The 14,472-nt window shown below is 41.8% G+C and overlaps 1 protein-coding gene across 1 annotated transcript in view; it reads right to left on the bottom strand.

Moving 5' to 3' along the window:
- Window positions 1-5,015: 5,015 nt before the first annotated feature.
- The window catches only part of LOC102309201 (MAM domain-containing glycosylphosphatidylinositol anchor protein 2), a gene marked incomplete in the record, with an annotated part of 151,758 nt that continues 142,301 nt past the window's right edge, over window positions 5,016-14,472 (bottom strand). The window contains 4 exon segments of the mRNA XM_005949564.3: window positions 5,016-5,953; window positions 7,286-7,385; window positions 8,757-8,887; window positions 8,976-9,128. Of these exon segments, the coding sequence (XP_005949626.3) occupies window positions 5,865-5,953; window positions 7,286-7,385; window positions 8,757-8,887; window positions 8,976-9,128 (473 nt within the window).

The following is a 14,472-nucleotide window of genomic DNA, read 5'->3' on the forward strand; positions in this document are numbered from 1 at the left end:
TTGTGATTTGGCGCTGTATAAATAAAATTGAATAGAATTGAACTAAAGAGTGGAAATGGATCAGAAATAGTATGTTCACCCACACGTCTGCTGAATAAATAGAGATAAATGGAACTGAATGCAGGAATGTGGGTTACTGTGGATCGAGCCTTTTGTCATTTGCACATCTGGACCTGAACTTGGACCAACAACAAGTCTGAAGGCGCGAAGGGGAGAAAAACTGCAAAGTCGAGTCCTTTATCGTGTATGTGAGTCACATACAGAGCTGTGTGAGCTGTGAATAAGTGACTCCATTGTTTCTCTCTTATACAGCTGTTCTTTTGTTATATCTTTAAATTAAGTTTTCATTTCAAGAGTGGCCTTTTCATCCTGAAACATGAGCTAACAGTGCAAACAGCAAACAAATCAATCAGGGCATGGCCAGATGAACGCTTTGGTGCACTTCTGTGGCTGCCAACATAAAAATCTGGTCAAACAAGGAAAACAGGGTGGCTGATCTACAGTTCAGGAGAATGTGATAATATCCAAACGTAACATAAAGAGAAAATGTCATCCAAGGAAAATATAGAGGCTTCACATAATGTGCAAAAAAAAATCATAAACTTCAAGAACATAAATGTAGTAAATGTGGCTGGCTCATTGGCTGCTGACTGGTTCTTTACTGTTCTTTATAGGGCGATCGTGCCTCAAAGAGTTGGCAGTTCCTCTTGTAACCGGAAGGTTGTCGGTTCGAGCCCCGGCTCGGACAGTCTCGGTCGTTGTGTCCTTGGGCAAGACACTTCACCTAACGCCTACTGGTGATGGTCAGAGGGGCCGATGGTGCGATATGGCAGCTTGGCTTCTGTCAGTCTGCCCCAGGGCAGCTGTGGCTACAACTGTAGCTGCCTCCACCAGTGTGTGAATGTGAGAGTGAATGAATAGTGGAATTGTAAAGCGCTTTGAGGGCCCCGAAAAGCGCTATATAAATGCAATCCATTATTAATATTACTTTTCAATGAATGTGATTCCTGTGCAGACTAAGTCACGTGTCCATGTTTACTGAAGTATTGCTGTAAAACTGTGACAGTGACTGAAAAGATCTGACATGTATGTCAAAACTCAGAAACTACAGTTTTTTATTCATTTATTTTTATGACAAGTGTAAATGTTTCCTTTCATTTGTTGAGCGTATGGTGAAGTGTAACATAATAATATATATTTGTATAAATGATCTATTTTTGATTAAATGAGGCTTCTTTCTGTAAAAAGGTTGTAGAGTCATGAAAACTGTTCAATATATGTGAAAACAAAATACAGAAACCTACTGGTGTTCTTCAGAGGCAACCACCCATTTCCAGCTAATGTGATAATAATGTAGCAGAGGAAAACTAACACCCAGAGGAGCTGAAATAATAATCTGATCATCAGCTGCAGCAGAAAAACACAGAAGGAAAAAGTCACCAGGGAATCCGGGGAAATGATTCGTCCCACGAACCCTCTGCTAATCCTCTGGGATGGAAATACGTCTCATTTCTATCGGCTGAAAACTTGTTTGCTGAGGAATTTTTTAAAGACACAGTGAATCAGAATGAATAATAATAATAAACTATTTTTATAAGGTTGTCACTGTTGGACTTCCATTTGATCGAAACATCCCCACAGATTTACATATTCGGATCCATTCAGAGAACTTTTGTCACATACATTCAAAGCATGGTTTCATTACTTTGATTAAAATTAATTTTCTGGTCAAGATGATTTTATGAAACCATGTGATCAAAATGGAAGTAGGATGAGTTCCAGCTGGTGTACAGAAGCCCATTCGTGCACAAAAGAGTCAAAGTTGTGAAAGAAAGTTCTTAAAACAAAAAAAAGACATTTTAATCATTATGTAAAAACCAAAATGTATAATTTAAACTCCAAATGGTTAAATTAAGCCAGATTTTACAAATATGTAAGAAAGGGGAAAAATAAATAAAAGTTGTACCTACAGACCCACAGAAATTCAGTCAGGACCTAATGAGATGAATTATGATCCATTAAACCCAAACTGCCGCCTACAATAGAGAGATGACACCCACGGAGAGAGGCAGTCCATGAGTTACCCTCCCCGCGGGGCGCAGCAGCCCATCCCAGCTGTCTTTGTTATCCATTTATTTATTTTTAATCATGCTCATTTGTAGTCCAGTATTTTTCTTTTCTGTAGCAGAACGAGGGGATGGTAACAAAATCAAAATAAGTCAAAATAAAGACAAAAATAAACAAACGGTAAATGATGGCTTATTTCAGTATTCATCATGCTAACTGTGGAGCCATTTTTCTTGGCAGAAATGGGCTTCCATACATACACATATGAGCAGAGACGATGAATCAGGAATCATAGGTGTGCACGTGTGTTTAACCCTCTCCAGGCAGGCGTTGCCGATTTGCAACAGTTAAAAACCAACTACCTGATTACCCCACATACATGTTTTATGAGTTTCTTTACCACTGCAGGACTTGGTTGTGCATTAGCAACAAAAAACTTAATTTGAGCCTGAGAGGGTTAATAATTATGAATCTCTTGTGCTTTTCTAATAGATGCTTCGACCTCTTCACCCACGATGTCAGTTTCTTTAGGATACAAAAATGCTTTATAGTTTAAAATCTTCTTTAATACTTTTTTATAGATTTAATAGAAATCTCAAAACCCAAAGAAAAATTCAGTTAAAACCCCCACACATGTTAAAAACAACAAAATAAAAACAGCCTCCCCTCCCCAACACCATTTTTAAACTATCGTAGGAACAACAGAGGATTTGATTTGACATACTGTTCTTGTTTTATTTGTTGGAAATCTTTATCTAATTTTGTAGTTTAAGGTAACTGTTGGTCTCAGGTAGCATTAAAGTCTTCGGCTCCTACCAGAAACTCTTATTTTGGAATACTAAAATGGTTCTGAAACGCCAACGCTTGAATCCCACTGAAACAGGGATGAGAACTGTCCAAAACAGGTGTCATCATATCGCCAGGTGATGGTCACGTGTTGGTCTTTTATTTATGTGGTTAAATAAATCAGGTGTCCTGTATCCACAGTCAGTTTCCTTGTCCATGGCTTCTTTAGTGGTGCCTTTTTAAAATGCCATTCAGCATGGCTCAGGTTTTGACAAAATCCAACATCTGCACGAAAAGAAAAAGAAATAAAGTGTTTCTCTGCATAATCAAACCGGAGGACGTTTTATGTTCACTCCAGTCAGTAAGACAGAAAGATGTTTGACTCTTCGTTTCTGTGACGAAGGCTGGCGGGCCGTGGCTCAGCGAACGTTCCCTCTGTGAATCTGAAGGCACTTGATGGCAGATGCTGACCTCCTTGGTCCGCCACAGACAGACAGATGTCATCGTAGGCTCTGAAAGTACGTTTTTTATTTTTAAATGCCATTTGTTTGGTCCACCCGCCCACCGAAAGCATAAAAAGATAAGCGAGAGATGACTGTCGGTCCATCTCACAGTACAGTACGCTGATGTGCTAAGGGGGAGAATGGATTTATGGGGACGTGGATGATGAGAGGGAAAGGTGGGACAGGGGGAAGGCTGACATTCAAGCTGTGCATGTCCTCTCTCCTAACACTGACTTTGCCTGAAAGTTTAAAGAGCTTCGCTGTAGAAAACTGGATGTCAGTCTGGAAACAGAACATAAGCTGCATCTGCTGATGGGACAACCTGACTGTGATGGGAAACTCTGCATGACCACGTGAAACCTTCGGGGCAGGATGTCGTCAGGGGCAGTACTAAGCTGTAGGTTACCTGTGTTTAGCTCTCAGGGCTCGAGTAAAAGCAGAACAGCAGCCCGTGCAGTAAAGACTGCAACTGTTCTGTCACACATGGAGTGGTTGACTGTACATCAGTTATTTCTACTTTAAAGGCTCATTTTGTAATGAATGAATAACTGTGGGCAGCGGTTCAGTGGGTGTCCTGCAGTGTGTCCAGATGTGTGCTTTGTTTCTTATTTCTCTTTAGCTACCCACCATTTATTCCAGATGTTTGTCCTTTTCTCCGATTGCCACCATCAATAATGTGCTCCTAACGACTCACCCAGATGGTCCACTGATGTTTGCAAGCCGGGCCTAACTGAACTTTGATCTTTTTAACACAAAACATAAACTTTACTGCTGACAGCTTTATCATTTTGGAAACTTTTACACAGGAATTTGATGACGTATCATTAAGACAGCAAACTCTTTAAAAACAGGCATCCACGGATTCTTCACCCTAATCCACATTAGGATGTCTAACCAACGAGTGATTCTGATCCTGGACTACCTAAAGACTTTTAGAGCGCGCATCATTTGTTGGTTGCTCCATAATGTGATGGTTAACATCAGACATGTGAAAGATCCCTAACTCAAGACCAGGAGGAAGGACGTGGAAGGGTCAGGAAGTGCCAAATCAAATATCAGGATCGGCTGATTGATGTGGATTTGCTGTGACGACGCCACACAAATAGTTTGTTTTCTTTCTTTTTGGTTCCTCTTTCTTCTTCTGCACACATGCTTGCTGCTAAATGCCAACATTTCCCAGCAGTGCCTCTCAGACCTTCTGGCTTCACGTGTCTGTGAAATCTATGCTGGAAAACGACTTGTGTTTGTAATGCTGGATTTGCACTAATAACCAGGGCCTTCTGGCAGGATGGGAACATAATTCAAAGTGTGATCTGCCTATAAACATGACATGTTCCTTTATTCATGCAGAGTGATACCCATTAATGATACCAGCACAGGTCCCCATGGCACAGTTTACACAAGTGCCAAAAATAAGGAGCGGCGATCGTGGCTCAAGAGTTGGGAGTTCGCCTTGTAATCGGAAGGTTGCGGTTCGAGCCCCGGCTTTGACAGTCTCGGTCGTTGTGTCCTTGGGCAAGACACTTCACCCGTTGCCTACTGGTGGTGGTCAGAGGGCCCGGTGGCGCCAGTGTCCGGCAGCCTCGCCTCTGTCAGTGCGCCCCAGGGTGGCTGTGGCTACAATGTAGCTGCCATCACCAATGGGTAGATGACTGGATGTGTAAAGTGTTTTCTAGTCCTTAGGGACGAGTAAAGCGCTATATAAATACAGACCATTTACCATTTTACCAATAAGGAGAGAAGAAGAAAATTCATACTTAAACTTCTGGTTCTGCTTTGAAATGATCTGATAAAAGACGTTTAAGCTAAGTCCTTTTGCTCATCAGCAGCCACAGGTGGTACTGCATCAAAAAAACATATTCAAAGAAATTGCTGCTTTGAAATAAAGCTGTAACTTGAACAAAGCTACACCTGAGGAATGTCTTTGGGGGTTAAAATGCCAAACAGGTAACTGTCACCTCCCTACTGCGTGTGCACGGAAGACACGTAAGAAAAATCAACTGTTTATCTCATCGATGTCAAACCAAACAAAGTCCAGCATCCATCAGAGAGATAAACAGCCGATCTTATTAATTTAATTCTAAATAAAGCTGTCTTATTTACTAAATGAATGCTTTTCCTGGAACACGTCGAGAAATATGGTCACTAATCAGACAATACTGCTGTGGCTTGAAGGTTCTTCAACGTCAGAGCTTGTTGCGCAGCAGTTTCCCCCTGCTTCCAGTCTCTAAGCTCAGCTACTGCAAACACGTCTTGGACTGAAGCTGCTCTGTCAGAAACAGATCGCTGTGACTCGAGAGAGAAGACGAGCCTAATAAAATTAATCTGGCACCTTCAAACTCAACTCTCATGTCACCAAACCATCGTATGGCCTCCTGCTTTAGCTATCTCGTCTCTGACTGTATCTTTGGTAGCAGAGGGATGGAGTGGGGTTAAATGTTGGGAATGATGGAGCAGGAATAGGTGGGCAAAGAGTCAAAGGTCGCAATGTCCGACAGAGAGGAGGGGTCACCTCTGCTGGCCAATCAGAGCCAGAATCAGAGTGATGCAGTGCTGCCATATATGTGGCGATGAGGGTGGGGCGAGCGACCTTAGATCTGTGTGGAAAAAAGAAAGAGAGCGAGTATGAATGACTCACAGGGTAAAGACTGCGATGTTTAAATAAAACATTCAAATCAAGTTTAAGCTGCATTTAACCCTTTAAGACCGACCATAGAACCAAGTCCTCCAGAGCTTATAGTATATTTTACATGCTGTGGAGCCATTTTTGGGAGCATTTCAAGTTGCTATACATCAATACAACCATTACAGCCTAAATTTTAATAATATGTATGTATTAAGTGCATAGAAATTACATAAATTGCAAAAAAGTGCAATAAACTCCAAAAACTTTTAAATCGTTTTTCCTTTTTTAACATATATTTCTAGTTAGAGAAATTTAAGAGTATAGGCTCATGAGGTCCTGATGGTAAAAAACTACATTTCCACAAAATGACGTCACTTCCGGTTTCAGGCAGGACACGGAGGACATGCGATAGTTCGCGCTGATGGACGTAGGAAGTGTTACAAACAGCTGATCGGATCGGCAAAGCGTGTTTCTGGAATATTATGTTTTTGTTGCTGCAAGTGCTTTTTATGCAGTTTTTGCAAAGCTATATGTGGAAGGAAACTGTGACCGAGGACAAGCTGATGGCATCAGATGTAAGTACAACTCCTCTGGTTTCATATGTAAAAAAATGATTGCGCTAGCTCACGTGGTTGCAGTGCTACCAGCATCTAAAAATAGTTATGCAAAACGGAGCGTGCCCACTCCGACCGGCTTTAAGTGCTTAAGTGCCAAAGTGCTTGCTCATAGGGGGTCATATGATTGTTGGGTTTTTTTCTCTGTATCTATGAAGCGCCTTGCGGCGACTTATGTTGTGATTTGGCGCTATATAAATAAAATTGAATTGAATTGAATTGAAAGGGTTAAGCGGTGTGAAGCACAGCTGCAGGTGTGCGTGTGAAAGCAGAACTCTGACAAAAACATTTAATGATGTATCAAAATGTGGACTTTTACATTCCTCTGTTTATCAGGACTTCATCTTATCACACAACGGCCACACGGTGCACTGCGCTACTGCAAACACAGACTTAGAGCATAAGTGATTACAAAACAACAACAATCCTTTCACAGCGATTTCACCAAGTTGTAGCTTCACTTGGACGATACATGCTGTAGATGTCTGAGTTGACACTTTGGGCCATTTTCGGTCAGTGAAATAAACTTAAGTTTAAAAAGGAGGCTATTGTTCGAAGGCTCTGAGCATCTTTCATGTTTACAGAACTCAGAAACAAAAAGTATTCAAAACAAGTCCTGGAGGTCTCAGAAAGGAACTGAGTGTGTGTTTGAAGGAGCCATAACAGCTTTTCATCAAGGGCATACTCACTGTTGGGAGGGGGGTCTTTACATTCTCCCTCCTCAATAGCGACATCATCGATGGCAATATCTCCCTCAATACCAGAGCCTCGCACGCCCTCGATCACCATCTGCAGAGACACAGTGACAGGAAGCTCAGAGGAGGTTTGAGAGGAAATAACTGTGGTTTCTAGAAGACTAGTTGTATATAGTACAGTGGATATACACGGTATCTGTTATATCTGTGGCTGCCATTCCAGGTCGCAGGTTGAGTTTCTTAACCCTCAGATGAGGAAATCTCCAGGTTTTCTCTCAGATTTAGTTAGCAGGCTTCCAGACTCTGTCAATTTAACCTGCTTGCTGACAGGCTTCCTCTCAGACTCTTTCCCTCCTGCTGCACATGAACCAGCTGACTGATACTTTCATTTCCTTGTTAATTAAGCTCAGAACTCGTCAATATATAAGGACAGAGAAAGCAGTTGTGTCAGCTCAGAGTGAAATAGTCTCCTCCTGATGATTTTCATGTATTTAAAGCGATTTCATAAAAGCAGCTGCAGGCAGTCTGACTGTGCTCTGAACATGACGTGTTTTCACAGATTCAGCCATTAAACATTTTTAAAGTACAGAACTTCCCCATACTTTCTGTTCCAGATCGCCTACACCTGTCTCAGTGACAGCAGTGACTCTGCCTGCTATCAAGTATAACAGGCTCCACAGGATAGGCAAACCACATCTGGGCACTTCCATGGTGGTACAGATCCAAAGCAGATGGGGATCAAGAATTCAGACTGGATCAGCCCTGGATCTGTTTATTTCCCAGCTCATTACTTCTATTTTGGATCTATTCACGGTGGCTTATTTTGCCTTAGCACAATATGTAATAGTAATGAATTGCTTCTTTATATTCCTTACGTGGTTCATAGTCCCAGCACTATAATAAAACATCTAGCTGGCCAACATATAGACAGCTCTATAAAAGTTTCCCACGATCTCTCAGGACTTCCAGGCCATACTCGGCACAGATGTTCCTGTATACTACGTCAGCCACTTGGTTATGTCGATCCAAGTATGCCCTGCCTGCTAGCATCTTGGTAAATGGACTGATTCTTATGGAGCGCTTTTCTACTCTCCCAGAGTACTCAAAGCACTCTACACAACATGCCACATTCACCCAGTCACTTTCTTCTAACTAACATGCAAACACATTCATTCGGCAACTTTGGGCCAGATACTAACCCCCAAGTTGGTCTCTTCTTTTTTACCCATTGCTGTGATGAATCGTGTTAGGAACTTTGTCTCCAGTCACATACATACTTGACTCTAGTATAGGTGTTGACTGCTGTAACTGATCAGTGTTCTTCTTAAGCTCTGCAGAGCATGCTTTCTGGAGCAGTGCTGCTGCTGTGGCGTGGTGTCTAGAGAAGGGCTCTCTGCTCTACAGCTGCTAGTTGTTATGTTGGGTGGTGTGCAGTAAAGAGTCTGTGGATTGGTGTGGTCTGTACCTGAAAGGCTGTAGTTGGGTGGATCTTGACCTTGGCTTGACGCCAGCGGTCTCCTTGGTTACCGGTGAGACTCCAGACCAGGGTATCTGTGACCGCTTGACCTTTCTGACGCAGGAAAACGTTCAGTGCTCCTACAAGACATGAAGCAGCGCTGTTCAACGTTATTTTTATTCATCACGTGGTGTACTTGTGACACGTGGATTTCTGCTTCACTCTCACCTATATGTTTCCCATACATGTGATAATAAAACGCAAAGCAGTAGGTGGGGTTGTTGCTGACAGAGGAGCTTTTGGAGTTGAATGTCGGGGACAACAGTCTGGCTGTGTCGTCCTCCAGCCTTGGTCTTGATGTCTCTATGTACATGTAGAAACCTGACAGATCACAAAAACAGGAGTCGGGGTCAGAGGTCAGGTAAAGGGCTTACAAACTAAACAACTAACTCTAACGCTGCCACCCAGTAACATGACACCTGACTTTTTTATCAAGTTGGTCATACGACATGTTAGTTAGAGCAACAGCCGAGCAAACACTTTGTGAATCAGTCAACATCAAATGCAAAAAAATTCCCCAAGCAACAAGCATGTTGCTTCATGCTATACAGGAAAATGAAAATAAATACATTCAAAAATCTTTAAAAGTAACCTTTCACATGGTCAACATTATATTATTAAACGAGTTGAAATATAAGTTTAGAAAATTACACTATTACATAGCCAACACAATTACAAAGAATGTTAACTGAAACTCTGCTTATATATACAATATATGCTATATATATAGAGAATTTTAATTCATGGCATTGCAATAGTGACCTGTGCATAAATGTGCATATGCTTGTAGCGATACATATGCATTTGTTAAATGTGAGAGTAAAAAGATTTCAGATATATTGTTTTTAAATTTATTGTTTAAGTCCTTTTGTTTTCACTGTGAAACTTGGACTTCTTAAGAAATGTACACACACAAATATTTCAATTTTCCTGTATTACTTCTCTTTCACATTTCAGGCACTTATTGTTATTTTACTTTTAACTGTTTAATGTTACTGAAATTGCTTTGTAAGTGGTTTTATAGACGCAGAGAATGCTAAAAGTTGGGATACAGGAGAAATACTGTACACTGAGACACTTATCCCTGTTTTGGAAGAATCACCTAACCAACACGGAGGATAAAGGAACAGTTAAAGAGATGAAGGAACAGTTAGAGAGATGAAGGAACAGTTAGAGAGAGATAAAGGAACAGTTAGAGAGATGAAGGAACAGTTAGAGAGATGAAAGGAACAGTTAGAGAGATGAAGGAACAGTTAGAGAGATAAGGAACAGTTAGAGAGATGAAGGAACAGTTAGAGAGAGATAAAGGAACGGTTAGAGAGATAGAAGGAACAGTTAGAGAGATGAAGGAACAGTTAGAGAGATGAAGGAACAGTTAGAGAGATAAAGGAACAGTTAGAGAGATGAAGGAACAGTTAGAGAGAGATAAAGGAACAGTTAGAGAGATGAAGGAACAGTTAGAGAGATGAAGGAACAGTTAGAGAGATGAAGGAACAGTTAGAGAGATGAAGGAACAGTTAGAGAGAGATAAAGGAACAGTTAGAGAGATGAAGGAACAGTTAGAGAGATAAAGGAACAGTTAGAGAGATAAAGGAACAGTAAGAGAGATGAAAGAATAGTTAGAGAGATGAGGGAACACTAAGAGAGATGAAGGAATAGTTAGAGAGATGAAGGAACAGTTAGAGAGATGAAGGAACAGTTAGAGAGATGAAGGAACAGTTAGAGAGATGAAGGAACACTAAGAGAGATGAAGGAATAGTTAGAGAGATGAAGGAACAGTTAGAGAGATGAAGGAACAGTTAGAGAGATGAAGGAACAGTTAGAGAGATGAAGGAACAGTTAGAGAGATGAAGGAACAGTTAGAGAGATGAAGGAACAGTTAGAGAGATGAGGGAACACTAAGAGAGATGAAGGAATAGTTAGAGAGATGAAGGAACAGTTAGAGAGATGAAGGAACAGTTAGAGAGATGAAGGAACAGCAAGAAAGAAGAAAATGAGCACCGCAGGGCAAACTCTCCAGGAAATTTCCTTTGACCTCTGCAGCTGTCCAGGGAACTGAACGTACAACCTTGCCTCACTTTCTTTCCCATTGATCTGCACAGATGCGTTCTTGAGGCAGCAACTGTAAAACGTGATATCACAGTCCTGCTGCAGTTACAGCAGTGCAAGCAAATCCACCCCGGGCTCATCCAGCATGGAAACAATCGGAACAAATTAAACTGTACATGAGTGTGGAGAGACACGCGGCCGTGTTTACACAGTTTACCCCAAGGGCTCGCTTTAATGAGATTCTGCTGCAGACTGAGATCCTACAAAGGAAACGAGCCACATAAAAGGAAGAGATTTTCTAGAAGAAAATGAAAAGGAGAAAAAAAACAAAGAGCCGCTGTCACATGTCAGCTGTGTGCTCTCACTTCTTTTAACCTTTGTTTACTCAGGGATTAAACTCTGAGCACGCACAGCTATTTTTATTTTTCCACGTTGTACTGTTAATCCACTTTAAGCTGCCAACTGCTGCCAGGAACATTTTATTTAAACCTTATTTAAATCTTAACAGGCAGGATGTGAGTACCTAATGCATGTTAATATATGCATTTACAACAGATTTCAGAAATGAGGGCAACACTACTCACTGTTGATAAAGGTGTGCACAGTGGGATTCAACACAGTATGAATTTAAATATAAATTTCATTACAAATGACAATATCAGCTTCATACTTTGCGTAATCTCTAAACTGTTTGTCTACATAAATAAAAGGGTTGGAGGAAAGTCAGTCTCATTCAGTCTGCTGCAGTATGAATCCTTGTCTGCAGGGATACTTTGTCTTGATTGTAACTTTGTATTGTATTTGTATATATATATAACATTTTAATATTCTCATCCTGATTGACAAACATTATTTTCACTTGTGAGAACTTGCTGTGAGACACTCCTTGACCTCTGAGAGCACCGTGAGGCAGCTTCTTTGGCTGATTGGAGTCTTGGTTTTAATTAAAGAAATTCTGTATTTCTAATGACCATGCTTTCTCAATGAACACATCATGATGCATTTTTCTGATCCTGATCAGCTGTATGCAATAATAGTACAATAGTACTCTTCGTAATATCCACCCTTTGCTTTGATTATTGCTTTGCGCACTCTTGGCTTTCTCTCCATGAGCTCGTCTTCTGAAATGGTTTCCAACAGTCCTAAAGGAGTTCACAGAGATGCTGAGCACTTGTTGGCCCTTTTGCCTTCACTCTGCGCTCCATCTCATCCAAAACCATCTCCATTGGGTTTAGGTCAGGTGACTGTGGAGGCCATCACTCTCCTTCTTGGTCAAATAGCCCTCACACAGCCTGGAGGTGTGTTTGGGGCCATTGTGCCGTTAAACAATAAATGATTGTCCAACTAAACACAAACCAGATGGGATGGCATGTTGCTGCAGGATGCTGTGGTAGCCATGCTGGTTCAGTGTGCCTTCGGTTTTGAATAAATCTCCAACAGTGTCACCAGCAAAGCCCCCCCCCTCCCCCCACACCATCACACCTCCTCCTCCATGCTTCACAGTGCAAACCATGCATGTAGAGACCACCATTCACCTTTTCTGCATAGACCAGTGCAAAGCACAGATTTCCATGATTTGTTTCTTTGCTACATAACTCCATATATCCTGCTTCATATATTTCATGTCTTCAGTCTGCATCTAAAATGTAGAAAGTAGTAAAAATAAAGAAAAACCATTAAATGAGAAGGTGTGTCCTGGTTTGACTGGTAGTGTAGGCGTAGAGCAGGAGGAAGGGTACAGAGCATTATGTGGGACAAATCATCTGTTTCTGAATGTAAGTTTAAACAGCAGACGGGACTCAGTCACTTCTGGGGAGCTCTGGGTTTGGGGTTTCCCTGCTTTTGCAGCTCTTTGAATCTTTGAATTTTCTGCAAGTGCATTTTTCTCTCAGTGATGCTGTTCCTCTACCTCAGGGCAGAGTCTGATGCCCAGGTGTTGACAGCCAATCCCATTGCATTAGTTAGCCTCTTCTCTCCTGAAGCCGCTCTGGTGATGACCGGTTGTGACTTACAGTCCACATTTCTGCTGTGTCGCTTTTCCTCTGCCAACAAATTGCTACGGGACATCTCAAGTGTTCAGCTTTGGAGATCTCCAACACACTTATTGAGATTCACAGGTGAGTTTGACAGCAAGGCTATAAACACCTCCAGCTCTCCCAACTGGTAATCCAATCTGACTAAAGTGTTCTCCCAGTTATGTGGTGTGACAACAAAACCAACTCTGACGGGCAAAATTTCTTATAGGTCGATGAGACTGTAAACGTGTTACCAGGGAGAACTTGTGATGGTAGTGAGATTTGGAAGCCATGACAGTTTTAGTTCAATGTAAGAAAAACAAACCAAAATAAAACATGTGCCTCAGGTCACTTTTTCTGCAAGGCCACCATATTTAATCAAGTGTCTACACCAAAAAGTCTTTTAAGGGTGAAGAGAGGTCTTCACTGACTCCTGTACCGGAACTCAGCGTGCATACATCAACATTAAAAAAGGGAGACCTAATCTGAGTGGGGGCTAAGCACAGACATGCCAGACCCAAACACATGAGGTCAGCCCTAAGTGAAATTTCTGACATGTCCAGTTTTCTCCTTTGGTGAAGGATCCTGCACATCTCTGATCATTTGTGACAAAAGGACAAGAGTGAAAAAGAAGGTTTACAAGACGGTAGTGTCAAGATTATGATGTATGATGATTCCGACCCGCATGTATTTGCATACATTATAATGCTGACCAATGACTGGAGATAACACGCGGCTGTGGTCACGGACAAACTTGCATGTGTCTGTTCGGGAATGGCAACTGGCTCTGGGCTGTGCAGGGCTCTCTCTTCCGGAAGATGATTGAATAAAGAATTATAAATGTTTTGACCACTCCTGAGTCGGGTTTTCTCGGTTCTATCATGGGGATCAAAGAATCGGGTTTAATACTAGCTAAGATGAGCACTCGGCTGTCGGGGAAACTTGTTTTGTAAAGGTCGTTTAGCTAACCCGTGCAGGTGAATGAATTTACTCTGTCGGCAGAACTGCAGGACTGAACAACTTCAGATCCCGAGTGTGTGAGGATGGAGAAGGATCAGCTCTATTTCAGATTTGAGATAAACTTTATATTTCAGTTTGTGATGATTCTGTTTGTGATTACAGGAGCTGTCCTCAGATTCAGACCTCAGCACCACCCAGTGACAGCAGACAGATTATCCTATATCTTCACTCTTTGTAGTAACTCCAAAATTAACTGAAGAAAACAGTACAAAGGTTAAAGTGTGTGCGTGCTAGTCCCCATAGGGAAATAGTTCCTCTGCATTTAACCCATTCACCCAGTGAAGCAGTGGGCAGCCACCAATGCAGCGCCCGGGGAGCAGTGTGTAGGGACGGTACCTTGCTCAGGGGTACCTCAGAGTAGCCGTTCAGTGGAGTCGAACCCCCGACCCCCGACCTTCCGATCATGGGGCCACCACTCTACCTACTGAGCTATCCCTGCCCCAAGCTATCCCTGCCCCTAAAGTACCACATGTGCTGTAGTGAAAGCTGCAGCTGTTTTATTGATAAATTTAAAGACAAAAGGTCAAAAGGATTAATCACCCCTGTAACTGTGTCACTATACATCAGCATTAACAGGACCT

Source organism: Haplochromis burtoni, unplaced genomic scaffold (assembly GCF_018398535.1).
Source record: "Haplochromis burtoni strain Fernald_Lab_line unplaced genomic scaffold, NCSU_Asbu1 Contig_667, whole genome shotgun sequence".
Lineage (NCBI taxonomy): Eukaryota > Metazoa > Chordata > Actinopteri > Cichliformes > Cichlidae > Haplochromis > Haplochromis burtoni.